The following is a 26,031-nucleotide window of genomic DNA, read 5'->3' as shown; positions in this document are numbered from 1 at the left end:
GCCCCAGGGGCTGGAGAAATAAATGTTCAGCATCTTTGTTCTCAGCCTGTCATGACCTACTCAACCCTTCCTTCCACCCTCAGTTTCCCATAGAGACAGGTGTGTACCCACGTCCCCGACAGCACATTTTCAGCACCGGACTCACTGCTTAGTGGTGCCGTATCCTTGGGGGTTGATCGCTGCAGACACAGCCACAATCACCGCTGGGACCCCGTAGCCTACAGGGTACATGAACCTCTTCTTGAATCTGCCTGCGCTGGTGTAGTTGGCCACTCTGAGGTTCCTGACAGTGAGGAAGAGGTGCAGCCCTTCGAGGAACATCCAGGTGAAGGCGGCCAAGTAGAGGTAATGCAGTACACCGGCGACGGCCTTGCACAGCACCTGCAGGGGAGAGGGGGGCCACTGGAGTGGTCCTGGGTGCAATGACCTCACCACCTGCTCTTCACCAGGGTTGTCTCCGGGTAACTTTGGTGAGAGATGCTCCTTAGCCTTCTTCACATGTCCTTCTTCTCTTTAGAGTCATGTCTCCAAACGGATGGATGGTCCCCCTTGTCTATTCCCATGCCGTGGCAGGGTGTCACTTGGGCTACCCAAGAAAAACTGAAAATGTATCATGTTTAAAGTTGAATGGGGGACTTCCCTGGTGGTCCAGGGCTTAAAATCCATCTGCCAATGAAGAGGACACAGATTTGATCTCTTGTCTGGCAAGATTCCACATGCCGTGGGGCAACTAAGCCCAAACACCACAACTACTGAAGACCGAGAGCCCTAAAGCACATGCTCTGAAATAAGATAAGTAATCGCAGTGAGAAGTCCGTGTACTGCAAGGAGGTGTAGCCCCTGCTCACTGCAACTAGTGAAAGCTCGCAGCAATGAAGACCCAGCACAGCCACAAATAGCTAACTAGCTAACTAAAGTTCAAAGAGATCTTTGTCCATCTTAAAATGGAAGAAGACAATATTCAAAGTGTGTTAAGGACTGCAGAAATCAGATAGCCCTTTGCCTGTTGGCTAATGGATGCTAGACTTCTCTGAGTCGGATGAAGCTGGTGCTGGCCAGGGCTGTCTCCATCCCAAGAACCCTTAACCACCTCCCTGCCCCCTTTCCCCTTCTGAGGATGAAATTAATCCTCATAGAAAGCTTATAGTCTGCTTGTCCTGCCGTGATCACCGTCTCTTCCACCTTGGTCACTGCCCAGAACTGAAGTCACTCTGGTCTGTGTGGCATATATGTTGGGTACATGAATGAGTGAGTGAATGAGTGAGTCCTCCAATATTCTTATCCCCATAAAGCCCCACAGTTTTCTCTTTTGAGCCAACAGCTCATGGTTTCCTCCACTATGAAAGCATCTGCTCTGAATGACATTTTCCACAGTAAGCAAAACTTCCCCTACCCTTCTTCAGATTCACTGAATGTTCCCTCCATGTCTTTAGGACAACTGGAACTTGAAAAAATCATCTTTTCCCCTCTCTTTAGGTTGCACAACGCAGCATGTGGAATCTTAGTTACTTGACCAGGGATCAAACCCATGCTCCCTGCACTGGAAGTGTGGAGTTTAACCACTGGACTACCAGGGAAATGATTGCCCCCACCCCATGTCTTCGATTAAAGTATACCCTGGATTTTGTTTGAGGACACTGCTTTCCACACATTTCAAGAGAACAGTGACCACTGTCCATTGTCTGAGGGGAATTGGGTTTCCTCTACATCTCTCATGATCTCTTCTGGACCACTGACTCTCTTTTCATGATGAATAAAACCCTCCTTTCTTAGGAATCATGTCCTGAGTCTTTGTAGCAACCTCTCAATCTTTGCAAAACTCCATTTGCTTCCTGGTTTCTACCCCTCACTTCTTGGAGATGCTGTTCCATGAAACACACATTTGATATCAAACCTGCTAGCTTGGAATCACACATCAGTGACCCTCAGGACCCAGCTCCACTGTGCATAATTCATTCAGTCTGTAAGTTTTAAAATTGACAATTAACTGGGGGAAGGGACATGAAGAAAACTCTGAGTTTGGGGCATGTTGTATATCTTGATCAGGGTGATGGTTTTATATCTCTGTCTCTATATCTGGGCTTCCCTGGTGGCTCAGAGGTAAAGACCCCACCTGCCAATGCAGGAGATGTGGGTTTGATGCCTGTGTCGGGAAGATCCCCTGGAGAAGGAAATGGGAACCGACTCTTAGTATTATTGCCTGGGAAATCCCATGGACAGAAGAGCCTGGTGGACTATGGTCCATGGGCTTGTAGAAGTGTCAGACACAACTTAGTGACTAAACAACAACATATCTATATCTATTATAGACTTAGGTAATACCAAGTTCGTCTGTCTATGAAATTTCCCAACAACATATCTAATGTACTATCTATTCACAATAAAGGATGATTCCTGCCTTCTGAAAACACATGATTGAACCTTGAGCTATGCTCAGGAGATTGTCAGACAGAGACAAGTACTGTATAATCTTTTATTAGTAGAATAGAAAAATCTCAGATTCATGAAAAAAGAAAAGAGTAAAAACCTGATTGCCAGGAGACAGAGGTAGGGGTTGGGATGATAAGGCTGATGTAATTTGTGGATATGAACATGTAATGAGTAATAAATTACCCAAGGGAATACACAGTTCCATGAGTATACTGAAAGCCACTGACATGTACATTTAAAAAGGGCAAACTATATATGTATGAATTATGCTATTGATACTATGTATAAAACAGACAATTAATGAGAGCCTACTGTATAGCACAGGGAACTCTCCTTAAAGCACTCTGGTGGCCTGAATGAGAAGGAAGCTCAAAAGGGGAGGGATATATGTATATGTGTGACTGACTCATTTTGCTGTACAGCAGGAAATAGCACTACCTTGTAAAGCAACCATACATCAATAAAAATTAAAGAAAAAGCTGTTTTAAAAAAAGAAGAAGGGAGTTCCCTGGCAGCCCAGTTTAGGAATTGGCACTTCCACTGTCGTGGGCTTAGATTCAATCTTTTGTTGGGGAACTAACATCCTACAAGTCATGTAGCATGGCCAAAATAAAAAATAAGTAAGAAAGGATTTTGGCTAATTCTCCTACCTTGGGCTCTGTCCGTTTGATGCCTGTGAGGAAGAGGAAGTAGGCCAGGAAGAGGCAGACAGAGAGCTGCAGGTGGAGGGAGGTGCTGGTGTTCTGGATGGATCGACACAGGAGGAAGGTGAGGGCCGCCAGGAAGAGGCAGACCAGAGAGAGGCTCAGCCCCACGTAGGTGATCATGGTCAGCACGGGATCCTCCTAGATGCAGCAGGAGAAAAGAGACTCCAACTGGTTTTTGTTTTGGAGGCTGTGGTTCCCAATAACACAGGTCTTTGAACCCTCAATGCATGGTGTTAATTTCCTCGTGAGAAACTGAACAGATCAATAGTGGCCAAGCCGGACTTCCCTCGTAGTCCACTGGTGAAGAATTGGCCTACCAGTGCAGGGGACAAGTGTTTCATCTCTGGCCCGGGAAGGTCCCACATGCTGTGGGGCAACTAAGCCCGGGTGCCACAACTACTGAGCCCACCTGCTGCAACTACTGAGCCTGTGTGCTGCAACTAGTGAAGCCCACATGCCCTAGAGCCCATTGCTGGCCTCCTCTGCAACAAGAGAAGCCATCACAATGAGAAGCCTGGGCACCACAACTGGAGAGTAGCCCTGACTTGCCACAAATAGAGAAAGCCCATGTGCAGCAATGAAGACCCAGGCAGCTGAAAGGAAATAATTAATTTTTAAAAAAGATTAGAAAATCACAATGTAACATGACTCTTATCCCAACAGTATGACAATGATAATCAACAAAATTGTAACTTTTCTTGATCTCATTGTAGAGCCAAGTTTGCACAGCAAAGAGGCAACATTAACTCAAGTTCTTCCCGAAAGAGATGAGATAGAACTATTTCAATTTTAACAGAGCACAGAAGGAACATGTGGTTGCTACAGGAATGCACATGAAGAAATCCACCAGAAATTCCTAAAGGCTGAATGCAGTGGTTTTGGATGACTAGGTTTCCCAGATATAAGGGTTGTTTCACTCACAAGTTCTACCCCATGAAAACATGAAAAAAGGCTCCATGCCACTAGTCATCAGGGTCGTATACATTAAAGCCACAGTGAGATACCACTATACACCTCCTAAAAGGGTTGTATATTTTTAACATGAAAAAGAGAAATTTATATTAATGAGTATATAGAAACGGTTAGTCACTCAGTCGTGTCCATCTCTTTGAGACCCCATGGACCATAGCCAGCCAGGCTCCTCTGTCCAAGGGCTTCTCCAGGCAAGAATACTGGAGCGGGTTGCCATTTCCTTCTCCAGGGAAATCTTCCTGAAAAACAGTACCGATGAATCTATTTGCGGGGTGGGAATAGAGATGTAGAGAAAGGACTTGTATTCACAGTGGGGAAAGGAGAGTGTGGGACCAGTTGAGAGAGTTGCATTGGAGCATATACACTGTGGCTTTTCAGGCAGCACTGAAACAAGTACACTACCATGTGTAAAATAAATAGCTAGCTGGAAGATGCTCAATACCACAGGGAGTTCCACTCGGTACTCTGTGATGACCTAACAGGGTGGGATGGCGGTTCGGTAAGAGGGAGACTCAAAAGGGAATGGAGTGTACATATATATATATATATATATATAATACGTACACACACACACATATATATACTTATGTTGGTATACAGCAGAAACTAACACAGCACTGTAAAGCATTATCCTTGAATTTTAAAAAATAAAAAAAAAAGAGGAAGAAGAGAGGAAGATACATAGCTGTTCCTCTGCTCATATTTTTTCACCTTCTTTTTGAAGATCCTGCCTTCCACCCCAGCACCACCCTGCAGCAGAGCTGACTTTCAGCATCATGTGTGTTTACATACATACCTTCAGCTCAACCGAGGCCATGAGGACGGCAAAGGTGGACAGATGGCTGCAGCTGCATACAGTTCGAGTTCCATTGGAAAAGGTCACGTGGCACCCTTCATTAGACCAGACCAGCTCATCCCAGTAGACACAAAGAGACTTTTTGCTTTCCTCTATCATCTGGAAAGAAAATTGCTCTTCATGAGACACTATCACTTAAAATCTGAAGCTTTCCACACATACATGCACATACACACTTGCATGCCTACTTACACACAATGAAATACTATTCAACCATAAAAAATGAAATAATACCATTTGCAACACAGATAGGCCTAAAGGATATTATGCTTAGTAAAATGTCAGACAGATAAAGACAAATACTTATATTTCCTATATGTGGAATCTAAAAAATAAAACAGATGAATGGAATATACAAAACAGAAACAAACTTACAGACATAGAAAACAAACTTATGATGAGCAAAGGGGATAAAGAAGAGGGGAGAGGCAAATTAGGACTATAGGATTAACAGATACAAACTCATATCTATAAAAGAGATAAGCAACTACAATTTACTATATAGCACAGGAAACTATCCCCATTATTTTGTAATAACCTATAATGGAATATAATATGCAAAAATACTGAATTACCATATTGTATGAATGCGTGCATGCTTAGTTGTGTCCAACCAGGATCCTCTCTCCATGGAATTTTCCAGGCAAGAATAATGGAGTGAGTTACCTTTTCTTCCTCCAGGGAATCTTCCCGACCCAGGGATCAAACCCGAGCCTCCTTCGTCTCCTGCACTTGCAGGCAGATTCTTTACCACTGAGTCACCTGGGAAGCCCACTATATTGTATACTTGAAACCAACATGGCATTCTAAATCAACTATACTCCAATAAAATTTGTTATATTAAAGTTTTTGTTTTTTAATTTTTTATACAATTTAAATGTACTTTCCATTTACAATAATTGCAAAATTTTGTTTACATAGAAATGGACTCAGAGACATAGAGGACACACTTGTGGTTGCCGGGAGTGGACAGGGTGGGGAGGGAGAGGGATGGACTGGGACTTTGGCATTCGTAGACACAAATTATACATTTACAATATATAAATAACAGGGTCCTACTATACAGCATGGGGAAGTATATTAAATATTTTGTGAGGACAATTTTTAATGTGTTTTAAAAATCACGGGATTCAGTTTTTCTTTTTTTATGGCTTTACTGAGGTATAATTCATATACCAAGGTAAAAAAATCCGCCAGCTAAGGCAGGAGACGCAAGAGACATGGATTCAATCCCTGGGCTGGGAAGACTCCCTGGGGTAGAAAATGGCAACCCAGTCCAGTGTTCTTGCCTGGAGAATCCCATGGACAGAGGAGTCTGGTGGGCTACAATCCATGGGGCCATAAGAGTCAGACACAACTGAACACACAACACACTATGTGAAACGTGATTAATTTGGATATATGCAAACAACCTGTGACACCATCACCACCATCAAAGTAACAAAACAAACCCAACACTTCCTGAAGTTTCCTGCGTCCCTTTGTTTCTGCTTTTTTTGTTTGATTGTTTGTTTGTTTTTGTGGTAAGAACACTGACTATGAGATCTACCCTCTTAACAAATTTTGAAGTGTATGATACCATATTCACTATAGGCTTTGTTATATAAAGTATCTTTTACTTAGAACTGGAAGACCAGAGAATGTATTTTATTTATTTGTTTTTTTTACTTTTGGCTGTGCTGGGTCTTCGTTGCTGTGCAGCATTTTCTCTAGTTTCAGAGAGCAGGGTCTACTCTCTAGCTGTGGTGCACAGGCTTCTCACTGCGATGACTGGCTTCTCTTGTTGCTGAGCACGGGCTCCAGGGCACGTGGGCTACAGCAGTTGCGACACATGGGCTCATCATTGCAGCCTGAGGGCTCTAGAGCATGCAGACCAGTAGTCGTGGCACAGAAGCTTAGTTGCCCTGAGGCACGTGGGATCTTCCTGGACCGGGGATCAAACCCATGTCTCTTGCATTGGCAGGTGAATTATTTGCCGTGGAGCCACCAGGGAAGCTCTCATCTGATTTTTAAAAAATTATTTATTAATTTATTTATTGCCTTGCTTTTTTATCAAGGCAACCAAAGAGAACATTAAAAAAGAAGCAAACGGATTGAAATCTCAAAGAAACAGATCTTCACAGTTATTTCAAAAGCAAACTGAGTTGGTTAAATGAATGATTCTTTGAAGAAAGACTTCATTTGGGGAAGTGACTAGAGGAAGTCTTCTGCATTGAGGGAATCCTGGAGAATATGAACATCTTTGGAGCTGATGTTTGGGCTTATGTAAAGCAAAGCCTATTCTTGAGCTCTCTGGGTTCCTTAGAGACTCCCAGGGATCCACTCTGATGGAGATACTTTAGGTATTCTATTCTAATGGCCAGGAGGTAAGAGTCCCTAACTTTTTTTTTTTTTTAATTTTTTAAACTTTTACTTTCTTTTACTTTACAATACTGTATTGGTTTTGCCATACATCAACATGAATCCGCCATGGGTGTACATGAGTTCCCAATCCTGAACCCCCCTCCCACCTCCCTCCCCATACCATTTCTCTGGGTCATCCCAGTGCACCAGCCTCAAGCATCCTGTATCCTGCATCAAACCTAGACTGGCGATTCTTTTCTTACATGATATTATATATGTTTTGATGCCATTCTCGCAAATCATCCCACCCTCTCCCTCTCCCACAGAGTCCAAAAGACTGTTCTATACATCTGTGTCTCTTTTGCTGTCTTGCATACAGGGTTATTGTTACCATTTTTCTAAATTCCATATATATGTGTTAGTATACTGTATTGGTGTTTTTCTTTCTGGCTTACTTCACTCTGTATAATCGGCTCCAGTTTCATCCACCTCATTAGAACTGATTCAAATGTATTCTTTTTAATGGCTGAGTAATACTCCATTGTGTATATGTACCACAGCTTTCTTATCCATTCATCTGCTGATGGACATCTAGGTTGCTTCCATGTCCTGGCTATTATAAACAGTGCTGCGATGAACATTGGGGTACATGTGTCTCTTTCAATTCTGGTTTTCTCAGTGTGTATGCCCAGCATTGGGATTGCTGGGTCATAAGGCAGTTCTATTTCCAGTTTTTTTTTTTTTTTTAAGGAATCTCCACACTGTTCTCCATAGTGGCTGTACTAGTTTGCATTCCCAGCAACAGTGTAAGAGGGTTCCCTTTTCTCCACACCCTCTCCAGCATTTATTGCTTGTAGACTTTTGGATAGCAGCCATTCTGACTGGTGTGAAATGGTACCTCATTGTGGTCTTGATTTGCATTTCTCTTATAATGAGTGATGTTGAGCAACCCCACGCCCAAGGAGTGGTGGCTGCCCAGGTGCAGAAAGGCCTAGAGGAGCCATCCCACATTGAAGGTCAGGAAGGGCGGTGGGAGGAGATACTCCTCATCCAAGGTAAGAAGCATCAGCTGTGCTTTGCTGGAGCAGCCGTGAAGAGATACCCCACGCCCAAGGTAAGAGAAACCCAAGTAAGATGGTAGGTGTTGCAAGAGGGCAGCAGAGGGCAGACACATTGAAACCATACTCACAGAAATCTAGTCCATCTAATCACACTAGGACCATAGCCTTGTCTAACTCAATGAAACTAAGCCATGCCTGCAGGGCAACCCAAGATGGGCAGGTCATGGTGGAGGGATATGACAGAATGTGGTCCACTGGAGAAGGGAATGGCAAACCTCTTCAGTATTCTTGCCTTGAGAACCCCATGAACAGTATGAAAAGGCTAAATGATAGGATACTGAAAGAGGTACTCCCCAGGTCAGTAGGTGCCCAATATGCTACTGGAGGTCAGTGGAGAAATAACTCCAGAAAGATTGAAGGGATGGAGCCAAAGCAAAAACAATACCCAGCTGTGGATGTGACTGGTGATAGAAGCAAGGTCCAATGCTGTAAAGAGCAATATTGCATAGGAACCTGGAATGTCAGGTCCATGAATCAAGGCAAATTGGAAGTGGTGAAACGAGATGGCAAGAGTGAACGTCGACATTCTAGGAATCAGTGAACTAAAATGGACTGGAATGGGTGAATTTAACTCAGATGACCATTATATCTACTGCTGCAGGCAGGAATCCCTCAGAAGAAATGGAGTAGCCACCATGGTCAACAGAAGAGTCCAAAATGCAGTACTTGGATGCAATCTCAAAAACAACAGAATGATCTCTGTCCATTTCCAAGGCAAACCATTCAATATCACGGTAATCCAAGTCTATGCCCCAACCAGTAACACTGAAGAAGCTGAAGTTGAACAGTTCTATGAAGACCTACAAGATCTTTTAGAACTAACACCCCCAAAAGATGTCCTTTTCATTATAGGGGACTGGAATGCAAAAGTAGGAAGTCAAGAAACACCTGGAGTAACAGGCAAATTTGGCCTTGGAATACAGAATGAAGCAGGGCAAAGACTAATAGAGTTTTGCCAAGATAATGCACTGGTCATAGCAAACACCCTCTTCCAACAACACAAGAGAAGACTCTACACATGGACATCACCAGATGGTCAACACTGAAATCAGATTGATTATATTCTCTGCAGGAAAAGATGGAGAAGCTCTATGCAGTCAACAAAAACAAGACCAGGAGCTGACTGTGGCTCAGACCATGAACTCCTTATTACCGAATTCAGACTTAAATTGAAGAAAGCAGGGAAAACCGCTAGACCATTCAAGTATGACCTAAATCAAATCCCTTATGATTATACAGTGGAAGTGAGAAATAGATTTAAGGGCCTAGATCTGATAGATAGAGTGCCTGATGAACTATGGACTGAGGTTCTTGACATTGTACAGGAGACAGGGATCAAGACAATCCCCATGGAAAAGAAATGCAAAAAAGCAAAAATGGCTGTCTGGGGAATCCTTACAAATAGCTGTGAAAAGAAAAGTGAAAAGCCAAGGAGAAAAGGAAAGCTATAAGCATCTGAATGCAGAGTTCCAAAGAATAGCAAGAAGAGATAAGAAAGCCTTCTTCAGTGATCAATGCAAAGAAATAGAAGAAAACAACAGAATGGGAAAGACTAGAGATCTCTTCAAGAAAATTAGAGATAATTTTCATGCAAAGATGGGCTCGATAAAAGACAGAAATGGTATGGACTTAACAGAAGCAGAAGATATTAAGAAGAGATGGCAAGAATACACAGAAGAACTGTACAAAAAGGATCTTCACGACCCGTATAATCACGATGGTGTGATCACTCATCTAGAACCAGACATCTTGGAATGTGAAGTCAAGTGGGCCTTAGAAAGCATCACTACGAACAAAGCTAGTGGAGGTGATGGAATTCCAGTTGAGCTATTTCAAATCCTGAAAGATGATGCTGTGAAAGTGCTGCACTCAATATGCCAGCAAATTTGGAAACCTCAGCAGTGGCCACAGGATTGGAAAAGGTCAGTTTTCATTCCAATCCCAAAGAAAGCCAATGCAAAGGAATGCTCAAACTACTGCACAACTGCACTCATCTCACATGCTAGTAAAGTAATGCTCAAAATTCTCCAAGCCAGGCTTCAGCAATACGTGAATCGTGAACTTCCAGATGTTCAAGCTGGTTTTAGAAAAGGCAGAGGAACCAGAGATCAAATTGCCAACATCCGCTGGATCATGGAAAAAGCAAGAGAGTTCCAGAAAAACATCTATTTCTGCTTTATTGACTATGCCAAAGCCTTTGACTGTGTGGATCACAATAAACTGTGGAAAATTCTTCAAGAGATGGGAATACCAGACCACCTAACCTGCCTCTTGAGAAATCTGTGTGCAGGCCAGGAAGCAACAGTTAGAACTGGACATGGAACAACAGACTGGTTCCAGATAGGAAAAGGAGTACGTCAAGGCTGTATATTGTCACCCTGCTTATTTGACTTCTATGCAGAGTACATCATGAGAAATGCTGGACTGGAAGAAGCACAAGCTGGAATCAAGATTGCCAGGAGAAAGATCAATAACCCCAGATATGCAGATGACACCACCCCTATGGCAGAAAGTGAAGAGGAACTAAAAAGCCTCTTGATGAAAGTAAAAAAGGAGAGTGAAAAAGTTGGCTTAAAGCTCAACATTCAGAAAACGAAGATCACAGCATCCGGTCCCATCACTCCATGGCAAATAGATGGAGAAACAGTGGAAACAGTGTCAGACTTTATTTTGGGGGGCTCCAAAATCACTGCAGATGGTGATTGCAGCCATGAAATTAAAAGACGCTTACTCCTTGGAAGAAAAGTTATGACCAACATAGGTAGCATATTCAAAAGCAGAGACATTACTTTGCCGACTAAGGTCCGTCTAGGCAAGGCTATGGTTTTTCCTGTGGTCATGTATGGATGTGAGAGTTGGACTGTGAAGAAGGCTGAGCGCCGAAGAATTAATGCTGTTGAACTGTGGTGTTGGAGAATACTCTTAAGAGTCCCTTGGACTGCAAGGAGATCCAACCAGTCCATTCTGAAGGAAATCATCCCTGGGATTTCTTTGGAAGGAATGATGCTGAAGCTGAAACTCCAGTACTTTGGCCACCTCATGCGAAGAGACTCTGATGCTGGGAGGGATTGGGGGCAGGAGAAGAAGAGGACGACTGAGGATGAGACGGCTGGATGGCTTCACTGACTCGATGAATGCGAGTCTTAGTGAACTCCAGGAGTTGGTGATGGACAGGGAGGCTTGGCGTGCTCCAATTCTTTGGGTTGCAAAGAATTGGACACGACTGAGTGACTGAACTGAGCTGAACTGAGCATCCTTTCATGTGGTTGTTAGCCATCTGTATGTCTTCTTTGGAGAAATGTCTATTTAGTTCTTTGGCCCATTTTTTTGATTGGGTCATTTATTTTTTCTGGAATTTAGCTGTATGAGTTGCTTGTATATTTTTGAGATTAGTTGTCAGTTGCTTCATTTGCTATTATTTTCTCCCATTCTGAAGGCTGTCTTTTCCCCTTGCTTATAGTTTCCTTTGTTGTGCAGAGGCTTTTAATTTTAATTAGATCCCATTTGTTTATTTTTGCTTTTATTTCCAGTATTCTTGGAGGTGGGTCATAGAGGATCCTGCTGTGATTTATGGTAGAGAGTGTTGTGCCTATGTTTTCCTCTAAGAGTTTTATAGTTTCTGGTCTTACATTTAGATCTTTAATCCATTTTGAGTTTATTTTTGTGTATGGTGTTAGAAAGTGTTCTAGTTTCATTCTTTTACAAGTGGTTCACCAGTTTTCCCAGCACCACTTGTTAAAGAGATTGTCTTTCTCCATTGTTGTTCTTGCCTCCTTTGTCAAAGATAAGGTGTCCATATGTGTGTGGATTTATCTCTGGGTTTTCTATTTTGTTCCATTGATCTATATTTCTGTCTTTGTGCCAGTACCATACTGTCTTGATGACTGTGGCTTTGTAGTAAAGCCTGAAGTCAGGCAGGTTGATTCCTCTGGTTCCATTCTTCTTTCTCAAGATTGCTTTGGCTATTCGAGGTTTTTTGTATTTCCATACAAATTGTGAAATTATTTGTTCTAGCTCTGTGAAAAATACTGCTGGTAGCTTGATAGGGATTGCATTGAATCTGTAGATTACTTTAGGTAGTATACTCATTTTCCCTATATTGATTCTTCCAATCCATGAACACGGTATATTTCTCCATCTATTAGTGTCCTCTTTTATTTCTTTCAGCAGTGTTTTATAGTTTTCTATATATAAGTCTTTAGTTTCTTTAGGTAGATATATTCCTAATTATTTTATTCTTTTTGTTGCAATGGTGAATGGAATTGTTTCCTCAATTTCTTCTTCTACTTTCTCATTATTAGTGTATAGGAATGCAAGGGATTTCTGTGTGTTGATTTTATATCCTGCAACTTTACTATATTCATTGATTAGCTCTAGTAATTTTCTGGTGGAGTCTTTAGGGTTTTCTATGTAGAGGATCATGTCATCTGCAAACAGTGAGAGTTTTACTTCTTCTTTTCCAATCTGGATTCCTTTTATTTCTTCTTCTGCTCTGATGGCTGTGGCCAAAACTTCCAGAACTATGTTGAATAGTAGTGGTGAGAGTGGGCACCCTTGTCTTGTTCCTGACTTTAGGGGAAATGCTTTCAATTTTTCACCATTGAGGAAAATGTTTGCTGTGGGTTTGTCATATATAGCTTTTATTATGTTGAGGTATGTTCTTTCTATTCCTGCTTTCTGGAGAGTTTTTATCATAAATGGATGTTGAATTTTGTCAAAGGCTTTCTCTGCATCTATTGGGATAATCATATGGCTTTTATTTTTCAGTTTGTTAATGTGGTGAATTACATTGGTTGATTTGTGGATATTGAAGAATCCTTGCATCCCTGGGATAAAGCCCACTTGGTCATGGTGTATGATCTTTTTAATGTGTTGTTGGATTCTGATTGAGTCTTTTATTTTTTCCAGCTTTATTGAGGAATACTTGACAAATGTAACTGTACATACTTAAAGTATGTGACTTGATGATTTTACTTTAAAGGCTTTACTATGAACATCTTGGGCTTCCCTGGTGGCACAGTGGTAAAGAATCTGCCTGCCAGTGCAGGAGACCCTGGTTTGATCTCTGGGTTGGGAGGAATCCCCTGGAGGAGAAAGTGCCAACCCACTTCAATATTCTTGCCTGGAAAATTCCACGGATGGAGGAGCCTGGCTGGCTCTGGTCCATGGGATTGTAAAGAGACACGTTTATTTGTTCATTTCCCAACAGTAAATAAGGCTACAGTTGTTTTTTTAAATCACTTTTTAGTCTGTTGAAGGAATAATTCCCATCATGTAATTTTTGGAGTAACTCTTAACCAAAGACTGGGTTGAATTTCAAATCTCCATCAGCAATTCCTGATAAATCAGCCTGGGCAGAAAGAACTGACTGTGAAAACCATACTTTTTCACTACTAGATTTATAGGTATGATCAGTAGAAATTTCTAGGTGCTCAAACAAGTGGATACTTTTCCCACCTGTATATGGTGAAACGTGAAGTTCACAGGTTTGGCCAGAGAACAATTTTTCTTGCATCCTGTAGTACCACTTATCACCTTGGAATTCAGTTGAAAGTGATCCAGCTTTTCATCAAGAGTTAGGTTTTCCTTAGACACAAAGGAGCCATCTAAGATGGACCCAAAAGACTTGTAAGAAATAAAGACCACAGCACCTGAAAGGAAGCAAAGAACCAATGAACCTGAGGAGGAGATGGGGGATGTGTAGCCAAAGTTAAGAATTTATCTGGCAAGTCTCTAAGGAGTCAAATACAGAATGTAGAATCCTAAACCCTGCTTTGTTAGATCATACATCCATGAAAAAGAGATGGGGAGATTTCAAAGCCTTTCCACTTGCAGGATGTTAAGGCTATGTCTGGATTCTAGTAGAGATATCCCCTCTGCCCCTAGCAGCACAGTTTACAATAGTCAAGATACAGGAGCAATCTAAGTGTCCTCCCATAGATGAATGGATAAAGAAGTGGTATATATACACAGTGGAATATTACACAACCATACAAAGAACGAAGTCTTTCCATTTGCAGCAACATGGATGGACCTGGAGGGTATGATATTATGTTAGTGAAATAAGTCAGACAGAGAAAAACAAATCCCACATGATTTCACTTTTATGTGGAATCTAAAACACAAGACAAAAGAGAAACAGATTCATGGACACAGAAAACAAAGTGGTGGTTTCGAGAGGAGAGAATATGAAGGGGGCATGGGGAGAAGAAGGGTGGCAGGGATTAAGAGGCACCAACTTTCAGCTGCAAAATACATGTCACAAAGATGTAATTACAAATAGAGAATATAGTCAAGGATATTGTAACAATTTTGTATACTGAGGTGATCATTCATAACATATAAAAGCATCAGATCAGCCTGTTGTATGCCTGAAATTGAGCTTCCCTGGTAAAGAATTCCCTGGTAAAGAATTACTGCTCAGTGGTAAAGAATTCGCCTGCAGTGCAGGAGCCACAGGTGACATGGGTTTGAACCCTGGGTCGGGAAGATCCCTTGGGGGAGGGCATGGAAATCCAAGACAAGAATACTCCAGTATTCTTACCTTGAGGATCCCTATGGACAGAGAAGCCTGGTGGGCTATAGTCCAGAAGGTGGCAAAAAAGTTGGACAAAACTGAAGTGACCTAGCACGCACGACTGCATGAAATTAGTATAATATTGTGTATTAATTGTTAATATAACTCAATAAAAAATAAGAATAAGTTTCCGCTGCCCCCAATTCTAGAGATGCTAAGGTAATTTAGGTAATTTCTGTTACCTCCAGTTCCTCCTCCAGTGACAACAGTGCAATCGATGTCCATTGTCTCCTTTTCAATCTGTAACTTAACTATCTCATTTTCTGTTTTGCAACCATTCTTGATGGTCAGTGCTTCAATAACTAAAAAAAAAAAAAAAAAAAAAAACAGAAAATCTGCATGAATGTTGGAAATCCTTATAAACATTTATTTTAAAATATAATCTCCTTGTCCATCTCATTTAAAAAAATGACAAAGACTTCCCTGGTGCCCAGTGGTTAGGAATTCATGCTCCCAATGCAAGGGGCATGGGGTTGATCCCTGTTCAGGGAACCAAGAGCCCACATGCTGCATGGTATGGCAGAAAAATAAATAAAAATTAAATTTAAAAAATGACAACTGTAGGAGCTTCAGATGAAAACTGGAGTTTGGGTGATGGAGTTGGAGTGGATACATAGAAGCTGTTGGCTTTATTTGGGTACCCAGTCTCTTACAGGAGGGAACAAATTCAATATATAAATAACCTCAATATGCAAGGAAACCTGGCATGCTGTGGTACATGGGGTCACAGAGTTGGACACGAAGGAGTGACTGAACTTACTTATGCAGATGACACCACTCTTACAGCAGAAAGCAAAGAGGAACTAAAGAGCCTCTTGAAGAAGGTGAAAGAGGAGAGTGAAAAAATTGGCTTAAAACTCAACATTCAAAAAACTAAGATCCTGGCATCTAGTCCCATCACTTCATGCAGATAGATGGGGAAACAATGGAAACAGTGATGGACTTTACTTTCTTGGACTTCAAAATCATTGTGGACAGTGACTGCTGTGATGAAATTAAAAGATGCTTGCTCCTTGGAAGAAAAGCTATGACAAAGCTAAACAGCATATTAAGCAGAGACATTACTTTGCCAACAAAGGTCCGTATAGTCAAAGCTATGGTTTTTCCAGTAGTTATGTATGGATGTGAGAGCTGGACCATAAAGAAGACTGAACACTGAAGAACTGATGCTCATGAACTGTGGTGTTGGAGAAGACTCTTGAGAGTCCCTTGGACTGCAAGGAGATCAAATCAGTCAATCCTAAAGGAAATCACTCCTGAATATTCATTGGAAGGACTGATGCTGAAGCTGAAGCTCAAATCCTTCGGCCACCTGAGGCAAAGAGTCGACACATTAGAAAAGGCCCTGATACTGGGAAAGATCGAAGGTGGCAGGAGAAGGGGGTGACAGAGGATGAGATTGTTGGATGGCATCACCGACTCAATGGACATGAGTTTGAGCAAGCTTCAGGTGATAGTGAAGGACAGGCAAGTCTGGCTGCTGCAGTCCATGGGGTCACAAAGAGTCGGACATGACTGAGTGACTGAACAATAATATGTCATTTACTATTGATACTATGGGCTTCCCAGGTGGCTCAGTGGTAAAGAATCTGCCTGCCAATGCAGGAGATGCCAGAGATGTGAATTCTGTCCCTGGGTCAGGAAGATCCCTTGGTGAGGAAATGGCAACCCACTCTAGTATTCTTGCCTGGGAAATCCCATGGACAGAGGAACCTAGCAGGCTACAGTCCACAGGGTCTCAAAGGGTTGGATGCGACTTTGCAACTAAAAACTAACAACAAATAAAATAGATAACTAATGAGAAGCTACTTTCTAGCACAGGGGACTCTACTCAGTGCTCTGTGGTGCCCTAAATGGGAAGGAAATAGAAAAAAAAAAAAAAAAGAGGATATTTAGCTGATTCACCTTGCTGTATAGTTGAAACTAACACAACACTGCAAGGCAACCATACTCCCAAAAAACTTAATTAAAAAAAGAATCATAAGACATCTTCTTTCTTCCCTTCATCTCTCCATACTCACTCTTCAGCCTCTTTTGTTTTGAATAAGCTAAATATTTTCATCATCTACATATTAATCAACTTCAGCACCAAACTTTCTTTCTCTTAAACTCCACATGCACCCTGGCAGCAAATCCAGACCTTTTGCTGAAAAAACACCAACCTTGGTGTAAACCTGATTTGGGGCACTGACTTCATCTAGCCCACCAGGAGATCTCTCCTGGCTCATCCCATTCATCTAACTGCATTCATTGTTCTCCCAGAGCAGCCAGTGGCATCCTTTCAAAATGTGAATCAGATAGGGTCTCCCTGAATAAAAGTCAGTGTTGTTACAATTCCCAGGAAGACCCTGCTTGATCTTGCCTTGCATCAGTTCCTTGTCCAGTCACCTTCAGTCACTCGCAAGTATCTCCAACACACCAGGAATGTTCACCTCAAGCCCTCTGACCAGTATCATTCTCCCCCAGATATGCATGCAGCTCACTCTTTCTTCTTCAAGTCTTTTCACAAATCTTGCCTTCTCTCCAAGCCTACTCTATTCACTCTAATTAGCATCACAAACTGCTTCCCTGACATTCGATATGTCCCTCACCTCCTCTCTAAGACAGACAAATTTGATTACATCAAAAGCGAAAATATCTCCACTCAAACATCCTTTCAACAAACCACAGATTGGCAGAAGATATTTAGAGACATAAATGAGGTCCATCATATGTAAAAATCTCCTAAATATCAATAAGATAAAACCCCAAAACACAATGGACAAAGAGCAAAAGGATAAGGGAAAATGGACAAAAAATATAAATCAGAATAATCACAAAAAAGAAACCTAATGGCCAGCATAAAATAGAGACATCTAATCCACTAGTAATCAGTGCTATGCAGATAAAACTATAGAGAGATATCATTGCTTATGCATGATGTCAGCAGGAAAGAAGAGCCTGAAAACTTAGAGATTGTGAGGGGAATAACTATACTTCAACAAAATAATTTCTTAAAGTGGAATTTTATCCTCTAATTGATGACAACACCACAGCTTTTCTGTTCATATATTCACTCATTCATTTGACTATTAGTAAATACTTCTAGGGTGCTTCTCTGATGGCTCATCGGCTAAAGAATTCTGCGATGCAGAAGACACAGGAAATTTGGGTTCAATGAGTCAGGAAGATCCTCTGGAGGAGAAAATGGCACCCCACTCCAATATTCTTGCCTGGGGAATTTCATGGACAGAGGAGCCTGGCAGGCTACAGTCCAGAGTCACAAAGAGTCTGACATGACTGAGTGGCTAAGCACACAGAACAAATCCTTTTAGGCATCAGACACTTTACTAGGTGCTCTTTATGCCCATGGAAGCCTTGTTAATTCTAAGAGTAAAGACTGCTTTATCCTTCAGTGTATCCTTGATAAAGATTTGTACCTAAGAACCCTAGGGTGACTCTTGGATTAAAAGTGACAGTACACACAGCCACAAAAGATTCACTTTAAAAATAGGTTAGACTTGAAAGATGAATGGATGGTCCAGTCAAATGAACTTTCAAGCCTCATCCAATGCAAACTTAGGGTTCTGAAGAGAAATAAGATATTTCATGTCAAGTACATATATAGATTTTGCCAGTGTAAAGAAAGAGAAGGCTGTTTTCTGCCTCAACCAGCATTTCCTGAACCCAATTAAGTTTGAGAGTCTGCCTGAGTATCTATGACCGCAGCTTACCCATAAATTGTGACTCTCTCCTCAGCGTTCCTCCTGTGGGTCGATTGAGGGCAGCTTCATAGGCTGCCGACTGCACTCTGTCAAGATACTGTGTCGCAAAACGGGCAGTTTCTCCCTTATGTTCCTGAGATGGCTTGGTGGTGATGTTGCTGAAGTTGCCAAAAGAATCGGCTATTTCCTGCCATACAAATAGTGAGTGTGCAGATGTAGAGAGCAGACTTGTGGTTGCCGAGAGGGAGAGGGTTGGGAGAGGGATGGACTGGGAGTTTGGGATTAACAGATGCAAACTATTAAACATAGGATGGATAAAAAACAAGGTCCTACTGTAGAGCACAGGGAACTACATTCACTATCCTGTGATAAACCATAATGGAAAAAAATAAATTTAAAAATTGTAAGTGCATTTATGAAATAGAAACAGACTCACAGATTTCTAAAACAAACTAATGGTTACCAAAGGGGAAACATAGGATGCAGGGAGGGACAAATTAGGAAATTAGGATTAACATACACAGGTCTACTGTATAGCACAGGGACCTATACTCCACATTCTACAATATCTATATGGGAAAAGAAGCTGTAAAAGAATGAATATATATATATATAACTGAATGTCTTTGCTATACACCTGAAACTAACAACACTGTCAATTAACTATACTCCAATAAAAATTTTAAACAAGAATAAAATACTTAGGAATAAATAAAAAGTAGAATGTGATATACCAATAAAAAATTTTTGTAAACAATGAAATATGAATAAACAAAAAAGTAGTGGTTGTGAAAATGACTATTGTCTAGGAGGGAATCATAAAAGGAAACTAAGATTACAGTTTCTATTTTCAAGATATTTCTTGAAAGCTTCTGTAACTAAGAGCTTTCTCTGGGAATATTTCCATTGCCTAATAACAGAAGAAGGGAACAGTGTAGGGAAAAGGCGTGAATGTTTAAACAAAGCTGGAAGAAACTCAGACCTTACACTGTCACTTCATTCCATTGTGAAGTAACTGAATGTTTTGAATTCACTGGTCCTAGATTTTTCATCACCTTCTACCTGGTTTCCTGGGTGGAGATGATCCCCTGGAGGAGGAAATGGCAACCCACACCAGTATTCCTGCCTGGAAAATCCCATGGACAGAGGAGCCTGGTGGGCTATAGTCCGTGCGGTTGCCAAGAGTCAGACACGACTGAGGGACTGAGAATGCACCCATGCTACCTGGTTTCACCTTTGCTTTTCTGCTAAATTCCCATGCATTTGTACTTTCTCTTACAGCTTTTTAGTATACCCCTGAAGAAACAGTCAATTGTCATCCAATATGGGAAAATGTTTATTTTCAGAAAAGAAGGAAGGGAGAGACGTCTAGAAATAAGGTTAAAAATCTACACGTGCGGTTTGGATTTGTCCTGTGATGTGGAGACCCAGAAAGGAAAAACAATTTGTCCCATCTAATTTATAATTAATTCCTTCAGGCATATTGGAGGAATAAAAAGATAGAGAATTATCTACTGTGAGAAAACATTCACAGAAACTGGGAATGATTTCAAACCTGTAACACAAATGTGACATTGTTATCTTCTGGTACTCCTTTTGTCTCCATGGTAACAGAGCTGTTTGGGTCCTTGGTGGTGCCCTAAAAGGAAAGAATAAAAACATATCATTGGCTTTCATTCAGTTAGAAGCATCCAGAGATTGTTCTCAAGTTCTCAGAAGCTTTATTATAACAGTTGGTCCTGGCAGAGAAATACTCTCACTTATCTGTGAATGCAAGACTGCAAAATTAAACACACTTGCTGGAGTTTAACACACACACAATGTAAATAAATTTCAATACATTGTTTAGGGACTAGTGGGTATCCATTTGAAAAGAATGAATCAGTTCAACACCCATCTCATTATTCTCAAAAATAATTTCTAGAGAGCTTACCTGTCAAAAATGCCTAAATCTATTCCCAACTATTAAGTTAATATCTTTTTTCTCACTGAGAAAATTAAAATTGGAGGAGGGGCAATTCAAATATATCAACTTTGGGGGATGGAAGCGAAACAATCAAATGTCATTCATAATGGTCAAATATTAAAATGTATTTCTATTTTTGTATATTTTATATAAAATATTTCTATATAACCTTTGTGTATAACAGATAATGATGTAGACATGTCTTTTCACTATCCATTTTAATAAAAACAATCTTTATAACATATTTACCTTTATTCTTTTTTTCCCAGCTTTATTTATTCTCCTCCTACTCTATTGTTTTTTCTGGTTTGTGTGTGTGTAATTTCTTTTTTAAAAAATTAATTTATTTTAATTGGAGTATACAATATTGTGGAGGTTTTGCCATACATCAGCATGAATCAGCCATGGGTGTACATGTGTCCCCCAATCCTGAATTCCCCCTTCCTCTTCCCTCCCCATCCCATCTTTCTGCATTGTTCCAGAGCACCGGCTTTGAGTGCCCTGCTTCATCCACTGAACTTGCACTGTTCATCTATTTTGCATTTGATGATATACATGTTTCAATGCTATTCTCTCAAATCATCCCACCCCCGCCTTCTCCCACATAGTCTAAAAGTCTGTTCTTTACATCTGTGTCTCTTTTGCTGTCTGGCATATAGGGTCATTATTACCATCTTTCTAAATTCCATATATATGTGTTAATATACTGTATTGGTATTTCTCTTTCTGACTTACTTCACTCTGTATAATAGGCTCCAGTTTCATCCACCTCATTAAACTGACTCAAATGTGTTCTTTTTTATAGCTAATATTCCTTTTACCTTTATTCTTGACTGTGACTAGAGACAGTCTGTTTTCCAAAAATGCACTTTAACCTAAATGGTCTAGAAGGCATGTTTTTTAAGTCCTATAAGTTCTATATGACACTGGGCAATTTAGATCAAACTGCAAATAACTTTTAATGAAACAAAGGACTGAATTTTGAAAATTCATCTTATGGGTGTAATATTGATTTCCATATTGTCCCAATGTAACATATGTTTATTTTGTAAGTCACTTTTGAAAGATTTCTTTGCAATAACACACAGCACTTGCAACAGTGAAATTATATCAACCATAATGATGGTTAAATTGAGGGGGTGTGGGTGCTTACTGTTTTTTTTTTTTTTAATAATTTAGCCATGCCATTCAGCATGCGAAATCTTAGTTCTGTGACCAGGGATTGGACACACAGAATCTTAACCACTGGACCACCAGGGAAGTCCCAGATGGCGTCTTTTTAATAATTAATTCTATACAGAACTAGTGTTGACTGAGAACACTTCATGGCTGCCATATATTCTCCAAACAATACATTGTTGCTCAGAAAGAAAGCAATCGCTAAAACAAAATATGGAAGAAATAGGAGAGGATGCAAAAATATTAATATCAAGAAACACCTTTTTATCCCCAGAGACCATTATGTATATGTGCGCTGGCAGGTGTGGGGAGATTGATTTGAACGCTTGTTTTATATTTTATATTTAAGCATATTCCCTCTAAGAGTATTTTATCTGTAATTACTGTTTATTTCCACATACTGGTGGTGGGCACCAAACACAGATTTACAAAGATGGAAACATACCTGTTGTTTATAGTCTTCCGAAAATGTAACTTGGGTTGGGATAGGGGACCTAGGGTTGATTCCTAGAAATAGAATGAGAATTCAAAAAAAAAAAAGAAAGAAAGAAAAACAGAAATGTTTCTTCCCAGTCTGAAATTGGGAGAATTTCCCTCCCAACTTTTCCTTTTTCCAACTTCCTTCCAGCTTTCTTTACAAAAGGGATTATGGGATTTCTGCTTCTCAGTCATGCCTGCTGGTTGTCATGCCTGCTAGCCAATTGAAGTGTTTGTGTGTATATGTGTGTGTTTGTGTGTGTGTTAGTCACTTATTCATATCTGAGTCTTTGTGCCTCCATGGACTGTAGCCCACCAGACTCCTCTGTCCATAGAATTCTCCAGGCAAGAATACTGGATTGCCATTCCCTTCTCCAGGGTATCTTCCTCAGGGATCAAACCTGGGTCTCCTGCATTGCAGACAGATTGTTTGAGCAACCAGGGGAGCCCAAAGTATAGTTTATTTATAATACTGTATTAGTTTCAGGTATATAACGTAGTGATTCAATATTTTTATATAGATTATACTCCATTTAAAATGATCACAAAGTAATGGGTATATTTCCCTCTGCTATATATCTTTGTTGCTTATTCACTTTATATATACTTGCTTGTACCTTTTAATTCTATACCCCTATCTTGCCCCTCCCCCTTCTTCTCCCCACTGGTAGCCACTAGTTTGTTCTCTATATCTGTGAGTCTGTTTCTGTTTTGCTATATATCTATTTGTTTTATTTCTTAGAGTCCACATGTAAGTAATATCATAATGTATTTGTCTGACTTATTTCACTAAGCATAATACTCTCTAGTCCATATTGTTGCAAATGTCAGAATTTCATTCTTTTTTATGGCTGAGTAGTATTCCATTCTGTGTATATCTATATCTGTCTGTCTGTATATCTCACATCTTCTTTATCCATTTATCTGTTGATGGACACAGATTGCTTCTGTATCTTGGCTATTGTAAACACTACTGCTATGAACATTGGGATGAATGTATCTTTTCAAATTAATGTGTTTGTTTTCTTCAGATATATACCCAGGAGTGGAATTGCTGGATCATATTGCAGTTCTATGTTTAGTATTTTGAGGAAACTCCATATTGTTTTCCATAAAGTGAAAGTGAAGTCACTTAGTCATGTCCGCCTCCTTGCGACTCTGTGGTCTGTAGCCTGCCAGGCTTCTCCTCTGTCCATGGGATTTTCCAGGCAAGAATACTGGAGTGAGATGCTATTTTCTTCTCCAGGGAATATGCCTGACACAGAGATCGAACTCAGGTCTCCCACACTGCAGGCAGATTCTTTACCCTCTGAGCCACCAGGGAATCCCTGTTTTCCATAGTGACAAATTCCACCAACAATGTACACGGGTTTCCTTTACTCCACATCCTCTCCAATATTTATCTGTAGACTTTCTGATGATAGCCATTCTGACAGGTGTGAGGTGTTACTTCACTGTGGTTTTGATTTGCATTGCTCTGATGATCAGCAATGTTAAACATCTTTTCCTGTGCCTGTTGGCCATCTGTATTTCTTCTTTGGAAAAATGTCTATTCGAATCTTTTGCTGAGGGATACTAATCCCTAATCCATCTTATCATTTGTAAATATTTTCTCCTATGATGTGGGTTTTTTCATTTTTTTTTAAAACTTTTTATTTTATATCAGAGTATAGTTGATTAGCAATGTTGTATTAGTTTCAGGAGTACAGCAAAGTGCTTTAGTTACATATATATATATGTCTCTATTCTTTTATAAAAATAATTTGTCTTTTCATTTTTTAATTGAGTTACCCTAAGTTTTAATGTTTCAATAGAAGTCAGAAAGGCAAGTTAAAATACGAATAAATTGGCAACCACTAGGGGGAGTCTTTTGTGTTACCTTAACAGGAGCTGCACATTTGGAACGCATCTCTGCTCAGTAGTAAAGAATTGCCTGCCAAAGCAGCAGACGCAGGAGGCCTGGATTCGAACCCTGGGTCAGGAAGATCCCCTAGAGGAGGTCATACCAATCCACTCCAGTATTCTTGCCTGGAGAATCCCATGGACAGAGGAGCCTGGTGGGCTACAGTCCATAGGGTCACAAAGAATAGAACATGACTGAAGTGACTGAGCACTCATAAACCTGTGTGCACACATACATGTTAAGCACACATAAACACACATAGGCAGCTGTATCAAAGGACAGTGTTTAGATGCTGAGGAATTGAAGGGTTATTAGCACACTGAAGTCAGATCCATACTGATGCGTTGTTTTCCTTCACTTGTTTACCTCGACTCTTTCTCTCAGAAAATTTTCACCCGAAGGCATCAGGGAATCTGCTTACTTATGCAAGTTCCTCCGGAGCCAGTAAACTGAGCTCTCCCATCAGGTGTCTCAAACCCAGGATTGCAGACACATAAGTAGCTTCCCCGGGTGTTCTTACACCGGGCTGTCGGTGAACACAGTGCGGGGTTCAGGCATTCATTCTTATCTGTGGCAGGAAAAGGATGAAAAGTGAGTCAGTCAGTGACAGGGCTCCGTGGGGTCACTCAGGGCTCCATGAGTTCACCTTTTCATGCCACCTTTGTGGCATGTCCACCACACACAGGTCACAGTCTGTGCATTTCAAGACACTCACCTTGGTTTGCTCAAGGCTGTCTCAATATAAAGCTGAAAGTTTTGCCTCTAGAAAACCACCGATTGCCAACCCAACCAAGATGTTCAGCCTGTGTCAGAGCAGTGAACAGGATTACTTGTATTTACTTTCCATTTTTTAAATTAATTTTTATTGGAGTATACAAAACATTTTTTTTCTAGTGTTGGAGCCCATCCATGAGGATGATGACAGGAAGGTAGATTCTTTACTGTCTGAATCATCAGGGAAGCCCTAATACCATGTTAATGAAAGGTAACTACCAGCAAGGGAAATTAAAGAGTAGAATAATCAGTTAGATGAGATGGTTAGATAGCATCACTGACTCAATGGACATGAATCTGAGCAAACTCTGGGAGACAGTTAAAGACAGGGAAGCCTGGCATGCTGCAGTCCATGGAGTTGCAAAGAGCTGGATACAACTAAGCAATGGAACAACAACAATAAATAGCTCAATAAAAATTTTTAATTAAAAAAATAGTTTAAAACATATTTGGGCTTCCCTGGTGGCTCAGACTGTAATGAATCTGCCTGCAATGTGGGAGACCCGGGTTTGATCTCTGGGTCGGGAATATCCCTTGGAGAAGGAAATGGCAACCCACTCCAGTATTCTTGCCTGGAGAATCCCGTGGACGGAGCAGCCTGGCGGGCTACAGTCCATGGGGTCACAAAGAACGGAACTAGCTGAAGCGACACACACACATGCATGTTATGCACACATAAGCAGCTATATCAAATGACAGTGCTTAGATACTGAGGAACTGGAAGGTTCTTAGCATACGGAAGCCAGATCTGTGCTGATGCATTGCTTGTTTTGCTCAACTCTTTCTCTAAGGAAACTTTCACCGGAAGGCATCAGAGAATCTGCTTACCTATGCAAGCTCCTCTGGAGCCAGTAAATTGAGCTCTCCCATCAGGTGTCTCAAACCCAGGATTGCAGACACATAAGTAGCTTCCCCGGGTGTTCTTACACGTGGCTGTCAGTGGGCATGCTGTGCTGTTCAGGCATTCATCCTTATCTGTGGCAGGAAAAGGATGAAAAGTGAATCAGGCAGTGACAGGGCTC

General features: G+C 40.9%; 1 protein-coding gene across 1 annotated transcript in view; it reads right to left on the bottom strand.

The window, feature by feature from the left end:
- Positions 1–26,031, bottom strand: part of LOC120864561 (adhesion G protein-coupled receptor E3-like) — a 46,605-nt gene that overhangs the window by 11,692 nt on the left and 8,882 nt on the right. The window contains exons 3-12 of the mRNA XM_040241618.1: positions 25,838–25,984; positions 24,657–24,803; positions 22,301–22,362; positions 20,266–20,349; positions 18,720–18,897; positions 15,189–15,308; positions 13,887–14,080; positions 4,906–5,064; positions 3,081–3,275; positions 146–381 (exon numbers count right to left, since the gene is read on the bottom strand). Of these exons, the coding sequence (XP_040097552.1) occupies positions 146–381; positions 3,081–3,275; positions 4,906–5,064; positions 13,887–14,080; positions 15,189–15,308; positions 18,720–18,897; positions 20,266–20,349; positions 22,301–22,362; positions 24,657–24,803; positions 25,838–25,984 (1,522 nt within the window). The remainder of the gene's footprint in view (positions 1–145; positions 382–3,080; positions 3,276–4,905; positions 5,065–13,886; positions 14,081–15,188; positions 15,309–18,719; positions 18,898–20,265; positions 20,350–22,300; positions 22,363–24,656; positions 24,804–25,837; positions 25,985–26,031) is intronic.

This window comes from Oryx dammah, unplaced genomic scaffold (genome assembly GCF_014754425.2).
Source record: "Oryx dammah isolate SB20612 unplaced genomic scaffold, SCBI_Odam_1.1 HiC_scaffold_5, whole genome shotgun sequence".
In the NCBI taxonomy this organism is placed as follows: Eukaryota; Metazoa; Chordata; class Mammalia; order Artiodactyla; family Bovidae; genus Oryx; species Oryx dammah.
Note: the sequence above shows the minus strand (reverse complement) of the source record. Positions and strands in the feature narration are given on the sequence as shown.